General features: G+C 38.2%; 1 protein-coding gene across 5 annotated transcripts in view; it reads left to right on the top strand.

The window, feature by feature from the left end:
• Positions 1–5,700, top strand: part of Coq3 (coenzyme Q3, methyltransferase) — a 26,375-nt gene extending 20,675 nt beyond the window's left edge. For all 5 annotated transcript variants that reach the window (XM_029566715.1, XM_008839619.3, XM_029566714.1 and 2 more), the window contains 2 exons: positions 3,202–3,361; positions 4,952–5,700. In XM_029566715.1, the coding sequence (XP_029422575.1) occupies positions 3,202–3,361; positions 4,952–5,172 (381 nt within the window). In that variant the 3' untranslated portion in view covers positions 5,173–5,700. The remainder of the gene's footprint in view (positions 1–3,201; positions 3,362–4,951) is intronic.
• Positions 5,701–10,398: the final 4,698 nt, after the last annotated feature.

The raw sequence follows: 10,398 nt of genomic DNA, 5'->3' as shown, positions 1-10,398 counted from the left end.
TTTTGTCTTTTTGAGACAGGGTCTCCCTGTAGCCCCAGCTGTCCTGGAACTCAGTATGTAGACCAGGCTGGCCTCCAACTCACAAAGATCCACCTGCCTCTGCCTCCCAAATGCTGGGATTAAAGGCATGCACTACCATGCCCAACATATTTTTTAATATTTAAAAAAATCAATAAGGCTGGGAATGGTGGTGCACACCTTTAGTCCCAGCATTGGGGAGGCAGAACAGGTGGATCTCTGTGAGTTCAAAGGCAACATGGTCTACTTAGTGAGTTCCAGGCCAGCTAGGGCTACAGAGAGACCCTGTCTCAAAAAGACAAACAAACAAACAAACAAACAAAAACCCTCAATAAAACACAATTAACATTTATTTATGTATTTATTTATTTGGTCTTTTTCAGACAGGGTCTCCCTGTAGCCCGAGCTGGCTTGTAACTCGCTGGGTAGACCAAGCTGGCCCTGAACTCACAGAGATCTGCCTCCCAAGTTCTGGGATCAAAGCCATGTTCCACCATGCCCCATGCATGAATTTATTTCAGTAGCATTTGTTAAAGAACCTTATAAATTATATATAACAGTTTTTAGCTTATGAAAGAGTTCCTTCATGTCAGGTATGGTGGCTTACACCTGTATTTCCAGCACTTGGAAGGCTGAGGCAGGGGGATTGCCATGATTTTGAGATCAGTCTTTGCTACATAGTGTGTTCCAGGCCATCTTGGACTTCAGAGTGAAATACTGTTTGAAATCTTCACAACCACTTACACCAAAAAAAGTCCCTTCATACATGTGATCTCAGTCTTATTTACTACCAGGTCAGAAAGGAGAAGCAGGTGTTACCATTTTTGATAGTGAGAATTCAGGGTTCCTGAATGTCAGTGACACTTAGGTGGGGCTTAAGGCTAGATTTTTTTGTGTCCAGTCTCGTTCTTCTCATCTCTTACTATGCTTATATAATTTACTACAGCCTTAATTCCTAAATGTGCTTTCAAGTTTTCTTTTTAATAAACTCCCCTAAAGTACATTATATTACAATACTGGGTCTGTCGTTTGTATATATAAGATGTATCAAAAGCTAAAAGAATGAAATGCCCATGAGCCCATATCTAAATAGAGATTGTATTAGTTTCTTTTCTGTTGCTGTGATAAACCACCATGACCAAGGTGAGGATTTATTGGACTTATGGTTCCAGAGGGATAAGAGTCCCATCATGGTGGGGGAGGCATGATGGGGTAGCCAGAGCAGAAAGCTGAATGCTCAAATCTTCAGACTCACACAGAAAGCAAAGAGAGATATTGGAAGTGGAACAAAGCTGTGAACTTTCAAAGCCTGCCCCCAGTAATGTGCTTTTTCCAGGCCACCCCTCCTAAAGTTTCCATGACTGTCACCAAACTGCCATCAACTGACCAAGAGTCTCACTTGCCTCTCCAAAGTCCTTTCCTTGAACATAACCCCTGCCATAAAATCTCAAAAAATAAATGTGAGTTATGCTTATTAACTGCGTAGAGAGTTTGCTCATTAGCTTCCCCTACTAATGGCATTTTTCTGTTTAAAAATCTTTATTTATGTATGTATATATGTAGTGTGTGTGTGTGTGTGTGTGTGTGCGTGCGTGCGTGCACGCTTAGGTCATAGAACCCAAGTGAGGGTTAGAGGACAACTTAAGGGAGTTGGTTCTCTCCTTCCATCATGTGGGTCCTCGGGATCAAATGTAGGTCATCAGGCTTGGCGGCATAGCCACTGAGCCATCTCACCAGCCCAATTCTATTACAGTTTCTAAGTGTTTCCTTTTAAATGGAGTTTTATTAGGTTGATTTCCTTTTTTCAAGGTAAAAATCCTTAATTGTTCATTTTGCATTACATGTATACATGACACATTTGAGGAATACTGACATTGTAAACCTTGAAACTAATTTTGCTTTAATAGAGACCCTATATTTCTGAAATTTTTACCATTATTGCCATGATGTATGATACTGTAGAGTTCAGATTACATATTCATGAGTCCTAGTAAGATTTAAGAATACTGTAGTTTACAGAGAAACACTACAATGTATAGTGATACTTATACTACAGTATTTCAGGGTCTCTTCCTTATTTTGACTCTAGGGTGGTATTTGAGATATATTATTTCTTTTGACAGACAGACAGACAGATATCCATTAGATTATTTTGAAGGCAGTTTTTGGCATTTTATCCCCATTAGGCTAATAAACCTCTGTAAAAGAAGGAGGGACAAAAATATTTTTAAATGAAAGTAAAAAAAAAAAAAAACAAAACTGGGCTGGAGAGAGGGCTCATCAGTTAAGAACAGTGGTGGTTGTTCTTGCAGAAGACCCAGGTTTGAATCCCAGCACCCACACGGCAGCTAACAGCTGTCTGAAACTTCAGTTCCAGGGGATCTGACAGCCTCTTCTGTACTTCATGGGCTTTGCATGACACAAGTGCACTTACCTGCATGTAGGCAATACATGCATACACATAAAAAAATAAATAAATAAAATATATTTTTTTAAAAAGAGGGAGAGACATTAGTGCCCTTGCTGCTTTTGAGAGTAAACATAGGAAACACCATAAATATTGTCATTAAAAAGGCAGACTAAATACTACCATAAATGGTTAGTTTTCAACTATGTGTTTATCTTGATCCCTTCATAATCCATACACAAATGAAATCAAATCAAATAAAAATGCTTAAACCTTAATCCTTAATGTTTTAGTCAGAGAGCTCTTATTAGCAGTGCTCCTTGAGTCAAGATGTATAGTGGAATGCTGTACCAAACAAGTTAGACAGGCTTAGCAGCCAAGAGAAAACATGGAAGACCATCTGCATATTAGAATACAAATGTGGGCATGTAACACATAAGCCTGTTCTCATTTCTTTATTTTAATATAAAGTATTTAATACATACAAACAAAAGAGTATATACAATATAAACATGTCATAGCAAAAAAAGATCTTTAAGAATTGAAAGCCTTGGTATATGGACTCAGCAAATGTGTTTCGCAATAGATTGCCTATAATAATGGATTTCCCAAGAGAGAAAATTATACTATCTTGGTAAATTCTGTTTTATTCCTACTTATGTATCTTGATTGCACTTAAATCACTTGAGAGAGGGGGAAGCCAAGCCTTTATGTAACCGATAAGCCTAACTTTTATATTTTGCTTCAATTTTCGTGTGTAAATTTCCTTCTTTTAGCCTAGTGGTTCTTTGTTCGTTACTACAATCAACAAGACACAGCTGTCCTATGCCTTGGGAATTGTTTTTTCAGAGCAGATTGCAGGTATCGTTCCAAAAGGCACTCACACATGGGAGAAGTTTGTTTCACCTGAAAAGCTAGAGAGTATTCTAGAATCAAGTAAGTATCAAGAAGACTTTTCCAATTTTCAGGGCCTATTGAACTTCTAATGCATGAATTAACAATGCAGGCTGGCACTTCATTAAGCATGTCACTGTTTTTTGGATGTTAGTTTCATCTCCTCAACTATGTCATAAACTATGAAGTTGTGAAGTAGACACCACTTGACCTGTGGTACTTAAGAGATGATCAGTACACACTTTTGGCTAGTTAATCTTGATTCTTTCCATGATGGGGTACAAATTTTATTACTTAGCATGCTCACTTTGCCCTAGTGAGCTCCACTTTTATTCCTGACTCTTCTCAACTCAATTATATTTTCAACTTTCATGTCATTTTTTATATATTTTATGGTATGTATAGTAACTTGATATTTGGTTATTTTCATGTTCTTCATTCTTGCTTGTAAGCTTTTTTCTTTTTAAATTTTTTTAAAGATTTTATTTATTATTTTTATTTTATGTGTATGAGTGTACTGCCTGCATGTATGTGAGCGCATCTGTGTCATGCAATGCTGCAGAGTCAGAAGAGGGCTTCAGATTCCCTTGGAACTGGAGTTAAGGATGGTTCATAGCCACCATGTAGGTGCTGGGAAATGAACCCGGGTCCTCTTCAAGAGCACTTAGTGCTCTTAACTGCTGAGCCATCTCTCCAGCCCCTGCTTTTTTAAAAATTTCTTATATACAGGGTCTCACAGGGTCTCTTATATACGGAGTTACATAAGCTCTGGCTGGCCTGGAACTTGCAACATAAACCAGGCTGACCTCAGTCTCACAGAGATCTGTCTGTTTCTGCCTCCCAAGTGCTGAAAAGGTGTGCACCACCATGCCTGACTCTTCTAAGTTTCTTGATGGCAAGATTATACCTCTTGTATGGTTATGCCTTGCACTGCTTTACACATAGTAAGCATTTTATATGCAGATTTCTGTCTACTAGTAGTGATTCTCAGTTCATTTGGCATTTTGGAATTTTTGTTGCATACTTAGACTCTGTGTTTTTCATACTTTAAAAAAAATCAAACTTGATTTTACTTGGAATATTACGACTTCACAGCAATGTAATCACAGCACTTAGAGGACTGTAGTAGGAGAACTGGAAATTCAAGGCTAGCCTGGGCTACATAGAAAGCATATATTGGGTAAGACTGGTCTCAAACAAGAGTGAGGCACTGTCTCAACAAACAAAAGAAAAAACAAACCAAAAAAGATACTTTATGGAGACAATCTTCTGTTGACAGATACTGTCTACTGACAGTTAATATTTGTTGAGTAGTTACCTAATTCTAAGCACTAGCTACTTAGACAGGTAGCTCTTTTAATCCCAACAGCTCCATGACATATGATCTTTATGTGGTGGTCAGAAGGAGGCAAGTGAGTTGCCCCATGTCATCATAATAGTATGTGCCAGAGCTGGGATTTGAACACAGGCTGTAAGCTTTGGCGTATGTATTCTTATCTGAAATAAAGTGTAACATAAATTTAGTTGCAATTTTTTGCTCATTAAATTAGGTATTATTTAGTAATATGAAGAGTCTTGGCATTTGAATGCTAAATGTTCATTAAGTCCAAGCTCTCTGATTATTTTTTTCAGATGGTCTGTCAGTTCAAACTGTGGCAGGAATGCTCTATAACCCCTTCTCAGGTTACTGGCATTGGAGTGAGAATACCAGCCTTAACTATGCAGCCCATGCCATCAGATCCAAAGTACAGGAACATCCAGAGCCTGCCGAGCTTTTTTCAAAGAGGGAGACAGAAGAACTCTCTGCTAATGCCTCCACTAACCCCTGTGTATGTGAAGAGTTGAAGAAATGAGGTATTTCTGAAAACTGTGGGAATATGCTCAGAATCTGATGTTTACAAACTCAAAAAATACAGTTTCTCTTTTGAAAGAGAATCAATAAAAGTAGCTAAATCTTCAAACAAAAGTTTCTATGTCATCTAATAGCTGCTTTGAGGGATTTTGTGGATATGGTTTTGTCAAATTATTTTATGATCTAGGAGTTTAAGTTCTTCAGCTTTTGTTATGGAAATATGTTGTGCTTATTTCACTTCCTTTTACAGATTATGTATTTTATTACACGTGTATACAGAAATGTATGCTGTTGTTTATTTTAACTCAATAAGGAATCTGTGTCATCTAATACTCCTCTTTTGTTTTTAGTTAAAAGAGGCAATGCCATGACTGATAAAAGGCAACTGTAGTTTTAGATCACTTATTCTTGGGAATATAAAATGTATTTTATCCTGTAACTTGTTCTTTGTCAGAAATAAATGGTTTGTTAAAAATGTGTGAGATTTGAACTCAGGCATTAAAAATAAGTTCAGATTATGTTGGACATATTTCTGTGTACAATTATTTTAAAGTTTTATGGTCCTTTTTAAAGATAGAAAGGAATTTTTAAAACTTTAAAAATTTAGTTATGGAATTTTTCTTTTTCAGTTATCATTTTTATAATTAAATGGGCTAACTTGAAATTTCTTTTTCCTTTTGAATTCTGTGATTCTGATTTTTCCTCGAAGTCCACATTCTGTGCAAGGACATCTGCAGAGAATGCTGGCTAAGTAACACATAGATTGGAAGTATGTGGTCCATGGGGCAGCTTATCTTTAATTTAGAGCCGTTTTTACTTTTTGGTTCATATATTTACATTAGATTTCTTTGTTGGTGTTTGTTGTGTTGGGTCTCTTGAATAAACTTCCCAACCATATTCTCAGTGTTATTTACAAGGAAGAAACTGAAATATTAAAAGACAACTAAATGTGAATGGTGCATGCCCTTAATCTCAGGACTCTAGAGATGCACTCGGGAGGGTTGGCAAAGAAGTCTGAGGCCAAATTGGACGACATAATGAGTGCCAAGTCAGCCAGAGATACATAGTGAGACCCAGGCTAAACATTAATAACAAAATTAAAAGGAGAGAGAGAGAGAGAGAGAGAGAGAGAGAAGAGAGAGAGGAAATTTTAATGTCAACTGCTTCTGGGTAGTTAGGGAACAAAATGTAGAAGTTTTATGATTGCCATTTATTTATTTACTTATTTGTTTTTCAGAGACATGGTCTCCCTGTAGCCTCAGCTGGCCTATAACTTGCTATGTAGACCAGGCTAGACTTGATTTCACAGAGATCCACCTGCTTCTACCTTCCAAGTTCTGGGACTAAAGGGGTGTATCACCAATGCCTGGATTTTTTTTTTTTTTTTAAGGTAGGAAAAATGTTTATTATTCCAAAAATAATTCAGTACAAATACTGAATTTTTTTCTGAATAAGTAAATGAAAAGATATCTTTAATGTTGAATGCTTCTTTTTAAAATAATTTATTGAGATTTTCATACATGCATATAAGGTGTTTTGATGAAATCCATGCCCACTCCCTCCCCTCCAATTCCTCCCATATCTCCCCATCACTTTTTTTTCTGATAACTTCATGTACTCTTTCTTCTTCTTTAATATTTTTTTATGGGGCTTTTGGCTGTTCTAACATTCCCCCTTCTGAAGAGGTAACCCTAAAATCTTTTCAGGACTAGATAACAGCTCCTAAATATTTTTGACATTTTTGGACTTTAGAATGGAGTATGTTGCTAAGAGGCCCAAGGACATTGTGAGTTTTAGCCAAGAAACTGGCTACTTTTCCTTGGGGTCTTTTTCACCATAACTGCCTAGTCAATTCCTACCTCCTATTCTTATCACACCATCCCTTTGAAGAGGTTATGCAAATTGCCAATAGGGAATCGGGTTGCAGACCACTCTGGCTTCTTCCATGCTGAACAGGGAGGCAGGGTGAGGCAACTGGACCCCTGCAGTGGGTACTATCTAAAAGACTCCCAGTTTTATAACTCTTATCTCAAGGAGGAAAAGAAAGTCCTTGAATCATGAATGGGAGATGTGAAGAAGTAAAGGCAAGAGTAATTAGCATTCCAAATTCTAGACAGGAAACTAGAAAAAAGTCAGAACAGGGAAATTTTCAAATTTTCATATGAGAGTCTGCTGCCGCTTCTCCATTCACACGGGTGCTGTGGCTGCTCTTCCACTTGCCCTGGGCTGAGGCCGCTCTTCTGCCTGCCCAGCGCTGAGGCCACTCTTCTGCTTGCCCTGTGCTGCCTAAGAACATCGCTGCTTCTGTCCGTCCCGGACCCCAGGGCTGGTGAGGAGACTATGTCAGTGGAACTGCATTCAGACACAGGAGACAAGGTTCAGTGACACAGATCCACTTTATTGCAGGAAGGCACAAGCTTATATAGGGGTAGCAGTCCAATCATAGCACAGCGAGTAGGATACCTTATTAGCATAACAGGCTTAGTGTCCTATCACAGTATAGTGGGCTAGGTGCCTCATTAGCATAATGGGTTTCAGATTACAGAGCCTGGATTTCTGGAAACCACGTGACCCTGATTGTTGCAATATCTAAATGTTGAAATTTGGAATTCCAAGGGTGGTGATTAGGGAGTGGCAAGCCCTAGGCATCAGTCTCATGATCTGCCAATGGGAGCAAATATCACAAGGCGTTCCTTGTGGCTCCAGCGTTTGGGCCATTGCCTCAGGCCTGCTGTATGACTGTCATTAAGACTTTCACTGTAGGCTCAAGCCTGTCTCCCACAAGAGTCCATTGGAATTTCTTGACAAGGGCTTCCAAAAGCATTCCTCTATAAGGTTCCTCCTCATTTTTCTTTTGTCTTCCAAAGCTGGACTCTAGAGTGATGGATTCAAGATTTTCTTTCAGATATTTTGATAGCTGTTGGAGTGGTTAGAATCAGTGTCAGTTCCCTCTCAAAGGCTTCGAAATAACTGAGGGGTTGCTGAGGTGTATGTATGACCTGAGAGTATGCACACTGGAAAGCCTTTACCCAGTATGGGTCATGCCTTCTCTTCCTAGCCTTCCCCAGATTGTATATAGCCTTCCCCAAATCCAGGAGGCCATGTATGATTAGGATCAAATTACATTCAGTTGGCTCTGAAGAGTGGCTGGAAAAGCCATGAGGTCCAATGACCCTGCTTGGCCCTCCTTTAATGAATGAACACAACCGTCAACAAGACCAATTGTGACTGTGTTTAGCGATCAGACTCAGCTGAAGTCATGATGATGGTAGTTATTCATGCAGAAGGGACTGCTGGCATCATCTTATTAAAAGGACCTGGAATTTAAAAGGATTTGGTGCAAGGATCCACATATGAGATAGAACATATGGTGTTTGTTTGCCTGAGTCTGTGTTACTTCACTTAGTATAACAGTTTCTAGATCCATCCATTTACCTGTTAATTTCATTATTTCATCTTTCTTTACTGCTGAATAGAACTCCATTGTGTACATATACCATATTTTTGTTAACCACTTGTCAGGTGAGGGGTACTAAGGTTGCTTCCCCTCTCTTAGACATTGTGAAAAGAGCAGCAACAAACATGGTTGTACAAATGTCTTTACAATAGGATGAGTCCTTTGGGTATATGCCAAGGAGTGGTATAACCGGGTCATATGGTAGGTTCATTTTTAGTTCTTTAAGACTTCTCCACAGTGTTTTCCATAGAGGCTGCACAAGTTTGCAATCCCACCAGCAGTCAATGAGTGTTCCCCTTTCTCCACATCCTGGCCAGCATTTGGAATCATTTGTTCCCTTGATCTGAGCCAGTCTGATTGGTGTAAGGTGATACCTTAGGGTGGTTTTACTTTGCATTTTCTTAATTATTAATGATGCTGAACACCTTTTGAGATGTTTCTTAGCCATCTTTATTTCTTCATTTGAGATCTCTCTGTTTAGATCTTTAACCCATTTCTCGATTCTTTGTTTTTTGAGTTCTTTATATATCCTGGATTTTAAACCCCTGTCAGATGTGTCAGTGGTGAAGATTTTTTTCCCATTCTGTGGGTTTTCTCTTCACTTTTTTGATTGTTTCTTTTGCTGTACAGAAGCTTTGTAGTTTAATGAGGCCCCATTTGTTGATTGCTGACCTTAATTCCTGAGCAACTTCTATCCAATTTAGAAAATACTTTCCTACATCTATATCTTGTAAGGTATTGTCAATGTTTTCTTTTAATAGTTTCAGGGTTTCCAGTTTAACATTGAGGTCTTTGATCCATTTGGAGTTGACTTGTACAAGGTGAAAGGTACGGATCTAGTTTCTTCTACAGGTAGCAATCCAGTTTTGCCAGCACCATTTGTTTAAGGTGCTGTCTTTCCTCCATTGTGTGTTCTTGGCACCTTTGTCAAATATCAGGTGGCTGAAATTGTGTGTATTCAGGTTTGCATCTTCAATGATGTTCCATTGATTTATGTGTGTATTTTTGTGCCAGTACCATGCTGTTTTTAAGACTATATCTCTGTAGTATACTTTGAGATCTGGTATAGTAATCCACCCAGCATTGCTCTTTGTGCTCAGGGTTGCTTTGGCTATCAGCGAATTTTGAGCTTCCCTATGAATTTAAGGATGTTTTTTTCTAATTCTGTCAAATATGTCATGTGTATTTTGATGGGATTGCATTGAATCTATCTATTGCTTTTGGTAGGATGGTCATTTTCACAATATTAATTCTTCCAATCCATGAGCATGGGAGGTCTTTCCATCTCCTGGTGTCTTCCTGAATCTCTTTCTTTAAGAATTTAAAATTTTCATTGTAGAGATCATTGGTGTCTTTGATCAGATTTATTCCAAGATATTTTTTTTCAGCTATTGTGAAGTGAGCATTTCCCTGTATTCTTTCTCCAGTTGCTTGTTATTGTTATATAAAAAGGCTACTGATTTTTGTAGATTGATTTTATAACCTGCCATTATACTGAAATTGTTGATCAGTTCTAGGACTTTTCTGGTGGAATTTTTGGAATCTCTTAGGTATAGTATCATACCATCTGCAAAAAGTGATAGTTTGACCTCCTCTTTTCTAATGAGCCCTTTAATTTCTTTCTCCTGTCTTATCGCTCTAGCAAGAATTTCAAACATTATGTTGAAAAGGAGTGGCGATAGTTGACATCCTTGTCTGGTTCCTGATTTTAAAGGGAATGCTTCCAGTTTTTCTCTATTTAGAAAGATGTTAGCTATGGATTTGTTGGAT

Source organism: Nannospalax galili, unplaced genomic scaffold (genome assembly GCF_000622305.1).
Source record: "Nannospalax galili isolate Female #2095 unplaced genomic scaffold, S.galili_v1.0 scaffold78, whole genome shotgun sequence".
Taxonomy (NCBI): Eukaryota; Metazoa; Chordata; class Mammalia; order Rodentia; family Spalacidae; genus Nannospalax; species Nannospalax galili.
The sequence above is the reverse complement of the archived record's forward strand: the minus strand, read 5'-3'. Positions and strand labels throughout refer to the sequence as shown.